Source organism: Notechis scutatus, chromosome 1 (assembly GCF_049901735.1).
Source record: "Notechis scutatus isolate UNSWTSFEM ecotype Mainland chromosome 1, rNotScu1.2, whole genome shotgun sequence".
NCBI lineage: Eukaryota > Metazoa > Chordata > Lepidosauria > Squamata > Elapidae > Notechis > Notechis scutatus.
In genome coordinates, this window is record NC_142009.1 from 35,914,984 (window position 1) to 35,930,056 (window position 15,073).

The 15,073-nt window shown below is 41.7% G+C and overlaps 1 protein-coding gene across 2 annotated transcripts in view; it reads right to left on the reverse strand.

Annotated features, from left to right (window-relative positions):
- Positions 1-15,073, reverse strand: part of CLHC1 (clathrin heavy chain linker domain containing 1) — a 47,496-nt gene that overhangs the window by 20,628 nt on the left and 11,795 nt on the right. For both annotated transcript variants that reach the window (XM_087961082.1, XM_087961087.1), the window contains exons 6-7: positions 14,731-14,849; positions 6,669-6,756 (exon numbers count right to left, since the gene is read on the reverse strand). In XM_087961082.1, coding sequence (XP_087817208.1) covers positions 6,669-6,756; positions 14,731-14,849 — 207 coding nt within the window. The remainder of the gene's footprint in view (positions 1-6,668; positions 6,757-14,730; positions 14,850-15,073) is intronic.

Consider the following 15,073-nt stretch of genomic DNA (forward strand, 5'->3'; position numbering starts at 1 on the left):
TGAGTGTATTTTTTACACAGAGAACATTTGATGGAGTTTTCATTATCCTTTAGATTTTTGTAGCATTTAAGGCATGTGCAGGAGTCTTGTGGTTCACTGGTGGGGATCATCTCTCTTTAGGTTGTGGTTTGACGTAGGATTTTCTTTTTGGCATGGTAGGATTGTTAAAATAGTACGTTGATTGAATTAATTAGAGGAACAATTTTGGGTAATCTATATAGCCAATATTATATCAAACAATCAATTGCAGTAATCTCTCAAGTCAGATAATATTCCTGAGCAACAATCAGCCTGAATAGTTAATTACTCTAATCATTAATCAATTAATTACACTAATCATTAACCACACTGTTCATTTAAATTCACTAATTATTAACCACACTGTTCATTTAAATTCACTAGATCAATGATTTTGCTATTCAATTAAATTACATGGATTTTGATCTTTTAAACTAGTCAGTAATCACACTATTTGCACTAAACACTCTAATCACACTAATCAATTAAAAACAATAAATCAGTTAAACCATTAATAAAATATTTTATAGAAATTGAAATTGATTATCTAATCGTTGATATAGCTGATGAGGTAGAAAAGTTGTAAGATTAGAGGTAATGAGGTAGTATTAAGAGTCTGCAAGGAACGGGTTAATTGTTTAACTGGCAGAGAGGAATTTATCGCTGTTTGAAAAGCAGATCGCTATTACTCTGTAAACAGGAAGTTGTAACACAATGATCCAAGGGTTTTTATCTGAGTGAAGGAGAGATTGAACAGCTCACAGGAAACTATTTGTTTTTGTTTTCCCTTGATGAATGAGATGGCTCTCGCCCGCTTGCCTTTGCGCCTCCGGGCTGTTTGTTAGCGCTCTCTTCGCTGGTCGTGAGAACGCCGCTTTGTGCCACGAACGAATCTTTGTATCTTTTGAAAGGCCAGCAATCCGCCAAACATTTACTCTAAACTAGTTCTATTCGAGTCTGAGTCCCGAGGGCGCCAAGCAGAGATCGCGCCTGCAGTCCTCACTTTCTCTTGGGGGAGATGATTCTGCCGGCCCTTCCCGATCGCTTCCGGCACTTTCACTTTCCCTCTGGGGCTGTTTCCTTTCCGCGCGCGGATGGGCTCAGCGCCGAAGAAATCGCTCCTTCCCGGGAGAAGCAGCGAAGAACTCGAAGTCCAAGAAATGCAAAATCCCTCGCTGGGAACCCTCGCTTTTCCTCCCCCACGGGTCGGATCGGCTTTTCAGGTGGCCCCGCAAATGGAAGCTCTGTCCTCTGCCTTTAGCAACCGGAAAATGGGACTTCTCCAAGAAAGCCTCGGCGAAGAAAGTTTTTCGGAGCGTCTCGGGGCTGCAGAGGCTCTCAAGCGCAGGCCGCCAGGCCGCCCGCTAGATCCCAGCCGATCGCTCGATCGCCTTACCCAACAAGAGGAAGCCCGCTCAAGATGGGATTCCCGGACCGCCGCTCAGGGTCGGCTGCAAAGAGGCTTCATGCCAAGCGGCGCCGTTCTGGTGTTCTGTCTTGTCTTTTTCCCCCAAGTTGTTTTACAGATTACTTTCTTTCATTAAAAATGCCGTTTAAACCAGGCGACAAACCAGCCCCTCTCGTTGCGGCCCTTCAAACCTCCCTCCGGCCGCGCTCCTCACCACCTCGCCGCCGCCATCTTTCAACTCTATCATCGTTATATTGCTTTCTAGCATTGTTTCAATCTCTTTAGGTATCTGGGGTAGATTAGCATTCTGTAAGTACTGTTTAACTCTTTCCTCGTCAATATTCTCTTGTGTGTATAGTTTCCCATAATAGTCTCGTATAATTTCCTTCTTCTCTTTACTTCCATAGCCAACTTGGCCTTGACCATCTATTAATTGCAATATTTTCCTTTATTATTTCTCCTTTCTCAATTTATATGCCACCTACCTGGTTCATTTGCATCTTCAAAATAGTTCCGTTTCGCACCTCTGATTTTCTGTGCTAGTTCTTCTTTTTCCATTAGTCCCATTTTATGTTTAATTATATCCATTTTTAACTTAATGTCTTTTTTTTGTGGCATTTTCTGTAGCTCTTTTTCAAGTCCTTTATACTCATCCTCTAATGTCTTAGAGGCTAGTCTTTTCGTGGTATTTCTTTTCCTTGTATAGTCTATTATCAAGCCTCTGGCATATGCCTTCATTGTATCCCATATGTTCTGCATTGATGTGTCTTCTTTTTTATTTTCTCTAAAGAAAAAAGCCAGTTCTTTCTCCATTCTCTGTATGAAGTCTTTTTCCTTTAATATAGTATTATTTAACGTCCATCTAGATCTTCTTCTTTGTCCTTTCCATTTAATTGTCATTGGATTGTGGTTTGCCCAAGTACTTGTTTCAATATTTATTTCTTGGATATTAGCTAACAATTCTGTTGACATCCATATCATATCTATTCTGGACCATGATAAATGTCTGTTTGAACAGAAGATGTATTGTTTAGTCTTAGCATTTCTTTCTCTCCATGTATCTTTTAAATTTATTTCATCTATCATTTTAAAAAAAGATTTAGGGAGAGTCTTTCTCTTTTGCTTTGTTGTTTTCTGTGCTGTATAGTCCAATTTATTGTCTACAATTCCATTAAAGTCTCCCATCATAACTATATTAGCATCGTCCAGTTCGATTATTTTCATATGTAGTTTTCTATAAAATTCTTCTTGATTGTCATTCGGGGCATAGATTGCAATCAGGAGTGTTTTCATATTATTGTCCATTATTTCCACCATTAGCATTCTTCCATCGTCATTGGTATAGATAAATTTTGCTGGGATAATATCTTTAATGTATAAAACCACTCCTCTTTTCTTGCATTGTGTCAAAGAAGTAAATATTTTCCCTAGTTTTGGTTGTATCAGTGTTTGTTCATGTTGTTTTTTAATATGTACTTCTCGTAGGCAGATTATATCAAATTTTAATTTTTCTAATTTATGGAAAGTTTTCCTTCTTTTAACAGCTGAGTTAAGTCTGTTTATGTTAATTGTAATCAGTTTTTTCTCTTCCATGATTATATTTTATAGGTAGGTTTAGCAGCTCTCGTAGATCTTGCTTCACGTTGTTCTTTAACTCAGGGGTCCCCAACCACCGGTCCGCGGACCGGTACCGGTCCGCGGAACAAGTCCTACCGGGCCGCTGGTTGCTGGGCGCCGCCATCTTTTTGATGAAAAAGTGCTTCGGTGAGCTTTTCCGGTAGAAAGCTCACCGGAAGCACTTTTCATCAAAAAGATGGCGGCTAGCGCCGTGAGCTTTTCCGGTAGAAAGCCATTTCTACCCGGAAAAGCTCACCGAGCGCTGGCGCCGCCATCTTTTTGATGAAAAAGTGCTTCCGTGAGGTCACCGGAAGCACTTTTTCATCAAAAGATGGCGCCGCCCAGCTGATGCCGGACCGGGCCGCGGTGCCCAGCTGATGCCGGTACCGGGCCGCGACATAAAAAAGGTTGGGGATCACTGCTTTAACTTCCACCTTTCCGCCTACTGCACCTTCTTTTTCAGACGCTATTTGGCAGTCCTCTTGGAATTCAATTAGTGACATTTCTTTTTCTGTCTCCTCCTTTTTCCCTCCAAAATATTCTGTATAAAATAATTCAGCTTTCTCAATTGAATCAATTCTATGTCTCTGTTCTTGCCATGTGAACATTAAACCTTCTGGAATCAGCCATCTATAATTCACCTCTTTTTTAAGTAGAATTTTAGTCAGAAATCGGTATTCTCTTCTCATCTCTCTCACTCTTCTGGGTACTTGTTTTAGGACCACAATCTCCTTATCTTTATATTTCAATGTTTTCTCTCTTGCAATATTTGTGTTTTAATGGCTTTCTTTGTAAATCTGATGTGAACTTCTCTTGGTAAGCTATTTCTCATTGCATATCTTGTGAAAACTCGATAAGCCTTGTCTATTCCATCCATCATCTTCTCTTTGATTATTTCCAGAGCTTCAGCCAAAATTTCTATCATTAGCTAGGTTTTGCCCCTTTTCTTCCTCTATGTTTTGGAATCTGAGATAAAATTCTGATCTGTCCATCTCCCATCTCAGCATCCCACTTTTATCTTGTTCAACCACAGTTAATCTGCTATCAATATCTCCAATCTTCTTATCTCTTTGTTTATCTTCTTCAATTTTTTGGAATCTCTCATCATACTTCATCATCATTTGTTGAATGTTCTCCACCTTTTCATCAGTTTTTCCTGTTCTTTGTTCAATGTTCTATGTTCTCTTTTCAATATTCTCTGTTCTTATTTGTATATTTTGAATTCCTTGCATAATCATCTGCAGCGTCACCTTTTCCTGTTCTTTTTCTTGCTGTAACATCGTCTGTATTAAGCGTTGTCCTCCAGATGGGGAAGAGGAAGAAGTAGAAGTTGAAGGACCAGCCGCTGTTAGTTTCCTACTCATTTCAGACAATTCAAAATCTTCAGGTTCTTCTAGATCTTAATCCACTTGTGAAATAACCAATTGTAATTCCAAGTAAAAATAGTGGGGGGAAAAGAAGCTAAATACTACTAATACTAATAATAAAAATATCTTCAGGTTCTTGTATACCTTAATCCAATTGATTGGTTAGATAGCAGTAAAAACTCAAAAATGGAAGAAAAGACCATAAACAGAAAAAGGAAAAAATTGTTAAATCCTGGAAGAGGCGGAAATATAGAAAATAAAAAACTAAAGAAGAAAAAAAAGAAGTTCTTCAGGTTCTTCAACACCTTAATCCAATTAAAAAGTCTCAGGTATAAAAAGATGTACAAAAGAAAAAGCCACAAAAAAAAACAACAATATGGAAAGTAAATAGAAAAAAAGAATACAAGGAAGGGAGAGAGAGAAAAAAAGAAAGAAGGAAAACATTAATACTAAAACTTTTCCTTTAAAATAAAATGCAAACGTAAAAATGAGACTTCAAAAACAAAAGGAAAGGCAAAAACAAGTTCCAAAAGGCCAAAGATCCAAATAGCTGTTACAAAAAGTAAGCTAGTAAGGAGGGGGTTTGTTAAAGTAAGAAATAGCCCAGCTTAAAAAAAGTAAAAAGAGCACACTGCACCTTATTTAGTTATCCAAGGCTTTTGTTAAAATTTATAACTCTCTTCTCCAGAGTCTTATCATCTTTTTTTTCTGTAAACTTCAACACCAGACTTCAGCTACTGATAGAAACCCAGAAGAGCACCTGCAATAATACTCTCCCATGCTCTTTCCTCTATCTTATCAAACAGGCAAAGTCCTTGAAAAGAAGTCTCAGATCTTTCTCAGCTTTGTCTGGTCAAGAGAAAAAAAAAAAGAGGTAGAATATTTCCAAACCTCTAGTTGGCAGTGTTACAAAGTTTCTTCTGCTTTTACTTTCCCCCTCCTTTTCCAAACAAGATACCGAGTTTCTCATATAATAAGGCTGGGTCTTATTTTTTTTTGAGACCTGAAAAAATGGTTAGGCTGTCTTTTTGGGGGTGACTTAATTCCCCCCCTTGCATCTTCGGGCGGGCGGCGACGGCTTGGATGTTGACCTCGGCATTGGTGGGGCACTTCGTATCGAGGTCAACGCAGGTAGCACCATATCCGGGTGTGCAACAAAAGTACTTCCTAACAGCAAGCCCCCCACCATTCCCCCCCATTTCGCATGTTTTAATATAGGCCTTAATTTGGGGGGGAGGGGCTTAATTTCATTTCATGTCTATAAAACATGCTGGGACTTCCTATTGGGGGAGGCCGTATTGTTGGAGAAACAGGGTATAATAAAAATTAATTAAAAAGGGAAAAAGATATTTAAAAAAATGACTAGAAGGGAGCGTCTAGCCTAAAATATTATAAAGTCAAAAAGGAGAGAAAGAATAGGTAGAAAAAAAGCCAGTCCAGTTTCAAAATATAAAATCATATATAAAAAGTCCAGCAAAGAGAAAAAAAAATTACTTTGACTTCCTGTTTAAAATTGCCCTTAATCACTTCTGTCTAAAATTTTACAGATTCTTTCTTTTCCTTAGGGTGTCCTTTCAAATCTTAAAGTAAAGAAAAAAATTCTCACCAAACTAGCACACTTTCTCTTTCCATTCTCTTTCGTTTTGGAGCTGTCCCAACTTCAGCAGCTTTAATGGCTGCCTCTGCCGCTGGCAAAAAGAGCTTCTTCTGGATCTACCAGGGACTTTGCGATATCCCTGGGATCGACAGGATGCGCTCTTTACATACACCGTCTCTTCGGGATGGTTTAGATCCATTTGGACCATCCAGGAGCAAAGATATTGGCAGCGATCTCAGACCTCCAAGATCGCATGCCATATCATCACGACGCCAGCTCTGCCCTTTCTAATAGATATGGATTTTTATGTGATATAAAATGTATTAATAAAACATATATTTTAAAAAAGATGATTTGAAGAAATGCTTCATACTTTGAGTTAGTGCGACCTCTATTTGCTCTATATTAAAGTAGATTGTCTTTTTTCAGATTTCTGTTTGAGTTTTACAAAACGTGGCTGCTGTAAGAATGACTAATGAAGCAATTTTTAAGTACCCACTTTTTTCTATAGTTATTTTAGTGAAGAACCAAGAAGAGATGCATTTGTGTAAAGCACTTTTCACATCATTTTCAAACCGAGGGTTAAGTGTACTTGGTGCACTAAACAATTTCATATGCCTAAATAAAGAGACAGTATCAGAAGACTCCCTTGCTGTCTTACCTTTCAATATATTCAATCAGATCTTCTGCCTCTTTGCTTTTAGAAGGATCTCGTTCAAATACAGTTGAGACACTAGAAGCAATTGAACCTGAAAGATCAGATCCATCCACAGGAGGTTAATATTTTACACGGTTAGAAAACAAAGAATACACTTTAGCCCAAGCAAGAACTGTGCAAGGGGAACATCTGAAGTAGAAACACACTTTCTTTCATTATTTCAAACTGTGGCTTACATTTCAAAGGCCTTGCTGTAGCCTTTGGAGCTCTCTTTACTCTGCTGTTAAATCAAAGATAAGGAAGAAACAAGATACAGGTACCTGTTTATGATCATAATGGAGCCTAACCATTTTAGTTGTTAAGTCATGACAGTCATAAAGTGGTTCAGTTACATGACCAACCTAATTTTATAATCCTTTCTATGGCGGTCATTGTGCAAATGCCATGGTTGTTAAGCAAACCAATGGTTCTCTATACGGCCTTTTTTTTTTTTTTTTTTGCCAAAAACCAGAAGTAATTGCCAAGTTTTGGCAAAACCATCATATAACTGGAGGACAATGCAAATGACCATAAATGCAATCCAGCTATAGAGTGCCCTAAGTGTGGTCATGTGACTGCGTGCAGAGGGATCATTGGAACTTTGAATCTGGCTTTTAGTAACCCTAGGTAGGTCCATCAGAACCTGAAATGATTGCTAAGTGACTGGCCGTAAGTTGAGGACTATCTGTAATAAGAAAGGAAGCAAGTTCAGCAGCACAGAAAGAATCTAAGAGTTTTGTTGCACAGAATTTGTATGTCATCCCAATCCTAGGATGATTCACAGCAAATATGTGTGTGTGTGTGTGTGTGTGTCTGTCTGTCTGTCTGTCTGTATCATCTCGTTTATTCATGCTGTGTGGGCGTTTTTCTATCTCTATAGCTTCTCTGATAATTCTGTTGTTGAAGTGTTCAGTTTTGGCGATAGTTCTGGTATTTTTAAAGTCGATCTCATGTCCTGTGGCTTTGAGGTGTTGGACCAGGGAAGAGGTCGGTTCTTCTTTTTTGATTGAGTTCTTGTGTTCTTCAATGCATGCACTTATTCTTCTGTTGGTTTGTCCGATGTATGTGGTGGGACAGGCGGTGCATGGGATTTCGTATACTCCTTGGTTTTCTAACTCGATTCTGTCTTTAGGGTTTCTTAGGATGGTGGATATTTTTCTGTTTGTGCAGAATGCTGTCTTAATGTTGTGTTTTTGGAGGATCTTGCTGATTTTGTCTGTAGTGCCTTTTATATATGGGAGGAGGGCTTTGCCATTCTTTTGTTCTCTGTCTTGGATTTTGGTTGGGGTTTCTTTTTGGATTAGGTGGGTAATCTTCTTTCTTTGGAATCCATTGTCTGTTAGTGCGTTAGTGAGAGTGTGTAGTTTGGTTTTTAGGTGTTGTTTGTCGGCTAAGCATTTTGTTCTGGAGATGAATGTCTCGGCTATGGAATTGATCTGTGCTGGGTGGTGGTGTGAGAGTGCGTGTAGATAGCGGTTTGTTTGTGTTTTCTTCTGGTAGATGGTGTGTCCTAGGGAGCCATTGGATTTTTTGTATACTAAGGCATCTAGGAAGGGAAGTTGGTTGTTAGCTTCTGTTTCCATGGTGAATTGTATTTTGGGGTGTAGGCTGTTGAGGTGTGTGAGGAAGTTGTTCAGTTTTTCTTTCCCATGTGGCCAGATTATGAAGGTGTCATCTACGAATCTGAGCCAGAGTTTGGGTTTGTGATCATATTTTTCTAGAGCTTGTGTTTCAAAGTGTTCCATGTAGAGGTTTGCGATGACAGGTGAGAGGGGTGATACCATGGGTGCTCCTTCTATTTGTTTGTATTTTTGTCCATTGTAGGTGAAGTATGTATTGGATAGACAGTGGTTGGTCAGATCTAAAATGTGCTTGGGGTGGGGTTGTATTTGTTTTGGATGGCTGTCAAGGCTTCTTTTATAGGCACTTGGGGTGAAGAGGGATATGACATTGAAGAACACTAGTAGGTCGCTGGGCTGTAAGTTTTGTTTCTTTATGATCTCAATGAACTGGAATGAGTTTCTTACGTGTGAGTTGATGGATTCTGCATAGGGCTGTAGTTGTTTGGCGGGAAATTTGGCTAGGTTTTGTAGAGGTGAGCCTATGGAACTGACTATTGGTCTAAGTGGGGTTCCTTCTTTGTGTATCTTGGGGAGACCATAAAGCTTAGGGCATCTGGATGATTTCTCTCTGGGTATGATTCTTTGTTGGATTTCTTTGCTGATCGGGGAGGCTTTTATTTTGGATCTGGTGGTTTTTTTCTAGGTAGGTGGTGGGGTCTGTGTTTAGGAGTTTGTATGTAGGGTCTTGGAGTAGGTTGGTTAACTTGGTTTGGTAGTCAGATGTGTTCATAACCACTGTCGCGTTGCCCTTGTCTGCTGGTAGGATTATTATGCTGGTGTCTTCTTTCAGGTTAAGTAGTGCAGTTTGTTCTTCTTTGGATAAGTTGCTTTTGGGTGGTTTGCTGGTGCAGAGGATGTTGGTGATTTCGAGTCTGGTTCTGTTAGCATCATCAGGGTTGGTTTTGGTCAGGCTGGTTTCAACTCCACATATGATGGTTTCTGTGAGGATGTGTTTGGGAGCGACAGCAAAGTTGAATCCTTTCGAAAGGACATTGGTTTCGGCTTCGGTGAGGATCTTGTCTGAGATGTTGTGCACTGTTTGTTTCATGTGTGGCTGTGAGGGGGGAGGAGTTTGTTTCTGGCGTTTTTGTAGTTTTCTGAGTTTGTTGGTGTGTGTGTCTGTCTTGAGGGTGGTCTGTGTTTCGGCTCTCCAGACAGCGAGTTGTTTGGATTTGTCCCAAAGTGCGGGGTGAATCTTGTTGCTGAGTCTGAGGTGAAGTGTGAGGAGATCTTTGTTGATTTGGTCTAGGAGAATAAAGATTTTTTGGACATTCTAAAGCCCTCAAAAGGAGGAAAGTGGAGAGAAAAAGGGTGGACTTGGAAATAACAGAGTATCACCTGTGAAACTTTTAAAAGATTTCCAAAGGATATACTGTAACTGAAACTTTGCTACAATATAACAGAGCCCCCGGAAAGGAAAAGTGGAAGAAAGAAGCAAGAAGAAAGAGCTTTGGAGTACTTGTGATTTTTGGAATTTTGGGTGTTGGATTTTTAGTGGTTTGAACTAAAATCAATCGAGTGGTTGTTTAAAAGTGTTTAAAATGGCAGTACTCCTTGAGGAATTAAAAATGGAACTTAAAAAAATGAAAGAAGAGTCACAAGAGGGAAGAGGATCCTTTGGCTTCGCCTTTCAATTTTTAGAAATGGAGATTTTGAACTATGAAAAACAACAAGAAACACTTGAAGAACAAGAAGGGCTGGACAAAGAAGAAGCCATCTTTTACGCCCAAACAATGCAATGTGAGGTAAAATGGAAAAAGGGGGGAAAAGGAGTTAAAAAGTTAAGCCTTGGAGAAACAACTAAAAAAAAGAATAGTTTGAAAAGTAAATATAACATTAGGAAGAAGCAGAAGAGAAGATTACAGAAGGGAGAATCAGAGAGACAGGGGGACAAAAAGGGTGAAGAGAAAAAGAGGGGAAAGATAAAAAGGAAAACAAGTTATAAGGGACAGAAACAGAAAATAAAGAAACGGGAAACGTAGAAGGATTAAAGGTATTAGCCAACTTAAAAGACATAAAGATAAAGGTTAAAAATATAAATTAAAAGAGAGGATTCTGCAAGGGTACAAGATATAGTGTTTTATATTAGAAATAGTAATGAGCTAGAAAATATGAAACATAGGTGATTAAAGTGAAAGATAAAACTGGTATTGTGATGTAATGGAATGCCTGCTAGCAAATAAGAGGAAGGAATGAAAATAATTTAATTGTTTTTAAGGATTTATAAAATACAATTGAAGAGAAATGTGAAAGATTTATAATGAAATCAATATCAGTTGTCAGGATGAATTTGAATGGATTAATCATTTTATTCATTATTTTTATATATTTTTTTCTTTTTTTAGAATTAAGTGTATTGTTAAGGGAAAATAACAAGTGGAATTCGGTTGATAAGAGTTATATGATATAAAATAGATATTAGAAATTGAACGTTACAATTGTATAATGTATAAATTAAATGTTTAATGTGATTTGAAAGGATAATAATTTTAAAATATAAAGGTGACACACTCTATTCGTTAATTATTAGGGGAACCTTGCTTTTTAATGCCTGGAAGGGGAGGGAATTTTCTTCTTTCTCTTCTCTTTCGGGATGATGATGGAAAAGAATCTATGAAATTGTAAGTAGGACAGACAAAAGTACAAGTATAATGACTAGAAAGATATAGAAATTTAGAAAAAGATATGTAATTGAATTAGAAAGGAATGAGATAATTATAAAATAAGGCTGAGGAAAGTAAGGGAAGAGAAGAATTATTGAAAAATTGATAAAATAGTGATAAGATATGAAATTGAATACAAAGATGAATATATAACTGAGATTATGTCTGTATGGAGATGTGATAACCTGGAATCATGCTGCTCTCAAAAAAAGATGTTTTATTTCTATTATGTTTTGTGAAAACCCAATAAAACTTTTACCAAAAAAAAAAAAAAAAATCTTAAGGGAGACAGAAACTCAGCCTCAGCTCCCTGGCCCCAGCAGATATTTGGTGCCCACTGAGAAGGACTGGGCCAGTTTATCTACAAAGCAAAATATCTTCAGCTCCAGGATGATGGGAGGGCAAAGCCATTCTGCCACAATAGGAACTACATAATAAGCCCCTTCATTGCATCAGCCCACACTTCAATCAAGCTTGAGTTAGACAACCTATAAAATTAGCCATGGCCCCATGGGAGTCTGACTACAGCCAATAGAATACATTTCTTGTATTCTTGTATTTCTTGTATTCACAGGAACAGGAAGCTCAAGGGCAAGGCCCAAGAGAGGGTATAATCCTAATCCTAACCCTCACTCTCCACTCCATTTGGTCAGCTGCCCAGGACCTCAAACCCATGTGGACCTTAAACCCATGTTCACCAATAAACCATCTTTCCAATCAGCCTCCATGTTTCCGGTGTTTTTCTCCTCACTTGGAACTGAACTAGATGGATATTTCTTCCAACAGTACATGTGTATTCGGTGTGATTAAGGTTGGAAGTAACTTCTTTATTATTATCTTTGCCTTTTTTTCCCTTCTACTTTTTTCTTTTTTTCTGCATTTTCATTTTTCTTTTACCGTATATACTCGAGTATAAGCCGAGTTTTTCAGCCCATTTTTTGTGCTGAAAAAACCCCCCTCGGCTTATACTCGAGTCAGATTCCCCTCTGAAAAAAAAAATGGTGTGGAGCTCCGGAGCTGGGCAGGCGCTTCCCTGCTTCCGTGTTTCCTTTGCAACTTTTAAGCATGGGGGTAATCGGAAACAGAAAAGTTCTTGCATGAGGATATATTGTTTTTCTTTTTTAACTGTTTTTAGGGGGGAAGACCCACCGTCATGTGAGAATGCTCAGACACGAAATCTATCCGCTTGAAAATAAGTGTGTGTGTGTGGGGGGGATTTTAACAGAGGGAAGATGTAGGGAGAAGGCAAAAGCGACGGAAGATCCTTCAGGGAAACTGAGGGGAGACTCACCCTTGGTCCAGATGAGCCCCCTTCCCGCCCCTAAGGAAGCAGAGGCAGCCAGCAAGGGCAGGCAAGCCCACTTCACGGACTCTGTCCGTCCTAGCTCCACCCAAAGCCACGAAGTCCCCAATCGCGCAGCCCAGAATCGCCCTCCCTCAGGGCAGCAACGACGCCCGATTTTCCCGAGACAAGAAGCTCCGCCGTGCAATGAAAGCACCCTGGCTCTAGGCTCGCGGGCCCAGAAAACAACGCGAGCCGAGGTGGCTTCGGCTCCGCTCGGCTTCTCCAACATCCGGCACCGCCCTGTTCTATGTGCGGGCCCGGCAAGTCCGAGCAGCCAGCGTGTGGAGCAGGGTGGCGCCGGAGATCGTTGGCTGCCTCTTTCGCAGCAGGAGGCCTCCCCGGCTGGCCAGCTGCTCTCCTCCTTCTCTGCCTGTTTGTTCTGTGTGGCCGAGGAGGAGGAGACCGGCCGGCTGGTTGGGGAGGCTTTCTGCGCCGAGGAGGCGGCTGCTGGTGTCCAGCTTTGCTCCGCTTCTCCGATGGTCCAGCGCGGCCTTGTTCTTTACTTGGGCAGGCGGGCCCACAGCGGCGCCCACGGCGGCAACAGGCAGTTCCGCCCGGGCTCCGCTCAGGTGTCCGGCTGGGGCTGTCGGGAGTTGCTGCCGCCGGTGCGGCCCAGTCCCGCGTCGCCTCGGGAAGGGAAAGGCAAAAAGCGCTTTGCCTTTCCCTTCCCGGCGGCGACGCGGGACACTCCCAACAGCCCCACCGGGGAGCAAAAGCGCTTTGCCTTTCCTTCCGAGCAACGGGACTGGGGCCGCACCGGCGGCAGCAACTCCCGACAGCCCCAGCCGGAAGGAAAAGGAAAGCGCTGCCTTTCCCTTCCTGAGGTGACGGACTGGGGCCGCCGGCGGCAGCAACTCCCGACAGCCCCAGCCGGACACCTGAGCGGAGCCCGGGCGGAACTGCCTGTTGCCGCCGTGGGCGCCGCTGGCGCCCGCCTGCCCAAGTAAAGAACAGGGCGCGCCGGACCATCGGAGAAGCGGAGCAAAGCGGACACCAGCAGCCGCCTCCTCGGCGCAGAAAGCCTCCCCAACCAGCCGGCCGGTCTCCTCCTCCTCGGCCACACAGAACAAACAGGCAGAGAAGGAGGAGAGCAGCTGGCCAGCCGGGAGGCCTCCCGTGCTGCGAAAGAGGCAGCCAACGATCTCCGGGCGCCACCCTGCTCCACACGCTGGCTGCTCGGACTTGCCGGGCCCGGCACATAGAACAGGGCGGTGCCGGATGTTGAGAAGCCGAGCGGAGCCGAAGCCACCTCGGCTCGCGTTGTTTTCTGAGCCCGCGAGCCAGAGCCAGGGCGCTTTCATTGCACGGCGGAGCTTCTTGTCTCGGGAAAACCGGGCGTCGTTGCTGCCCCTGAGGGGAGGGCGATTCTGGGCTGCGCGATTGGGGGACTTCGTGGCTTTGGGTGGAGCGAGGACGGACAGAGTCCGTGAAGTGGGGCTTGCCTGCCCTTGCTGGCTGCCTCTGCTTCCTTAGGGGCAGGGAAGGGGCTCATCTGGACCAAGGGTGAGTCTCCCCTCAGTTTCCCCTGAAGGATCTTCCGTCGTTTGCCTTCTCCCTACATCTCCGTTCAGGTGTCTGGCTGGGGCTGTCGGGAGTTGCTGCCGCCAGTGCGGCTCCGGTCCCGCGTTGCCTTGGGAAGGGTGGGGCAAAACCAGGAGCCGCTGAGCCTGAGCCTCCGGTGCCGCTGCTGCTGTTGCAAAGCGCTGCCGCGGCTCTTCCTTTTTGTCTTTCCTTCCTGAGGCGACGTGGGACTGGGGCTGCGCCGGCGGTAGCGACTCCTGACTCAGGGGGCCTCCGAGGGAGGGGAAGAGAGTGACTCCTGCCTCCCGCTTTCATCATCATCTTCTTCTTTTGGGTTAGTGAATCAATTAAACCTTTCATGATAGTGAGATCGTTTCCCAAATTAATTATTTTTATTTTTGAAATTTACCAGTAGCTGCTGCATTTCCCACCCTCGGCTTATACTCGAGTCAATAAGTTTTCCCAGTTTTTTGTGTAAAATTAGGTGCCTCGGCTTATATTCGGGTTGACTTATACTCGAGTATATACGGTAATTTAATTTGCATTAATTTTTACTGTTTATTAAAATGTTAATGATTTTTAGGACAGTCTCACAGATAACAAGGACCTATGCTACAAACGCTTTTATAGGTTGTAATCAGCACACTACAAAATGCATCCAGAAATCTATTGGCAATCAATGCAGTTCCCACAATATAGGTATAGATAAGAAAGCCCAATAAAGAACAGTAAAAACAACATAAGCCCTATTTCTGCAAATAAATGGCACAGTGTTTTTCCAGAATAACAGAGACACATTTACTTTAGCGTACCACCAGAAATATGTATTTTTTCTGATTTGTTGTAAAAAGATGAAGTCTAATGTGTTTTTTTACCTTTTGCAAGTTTCTCATTTTCTATCATTTGATGGATGAGCAGCTGCAGTGTGTCAATATTCTTGTCCGTATTCTCCCAGATAGCAATCACACTTGCAAACAGAGTTAGCCGATAAAAACTATAAAAAGGAGAATATTGGTTAAAATGTGACTATATCAGTATCCCCTGTAGTTTGAATTCTCCAAGATTGTCCTTACCATATTATTTTATTCTGTTGTATAAAAACACAAGATATGCTTCCTGAGAAAAAGAATTTCCCCAATGTCTAAATTTGTCAGTGACACGTAATATACACATACATAACTACACTACAATTATGGTTGCAAGAAGTATTAACTGATT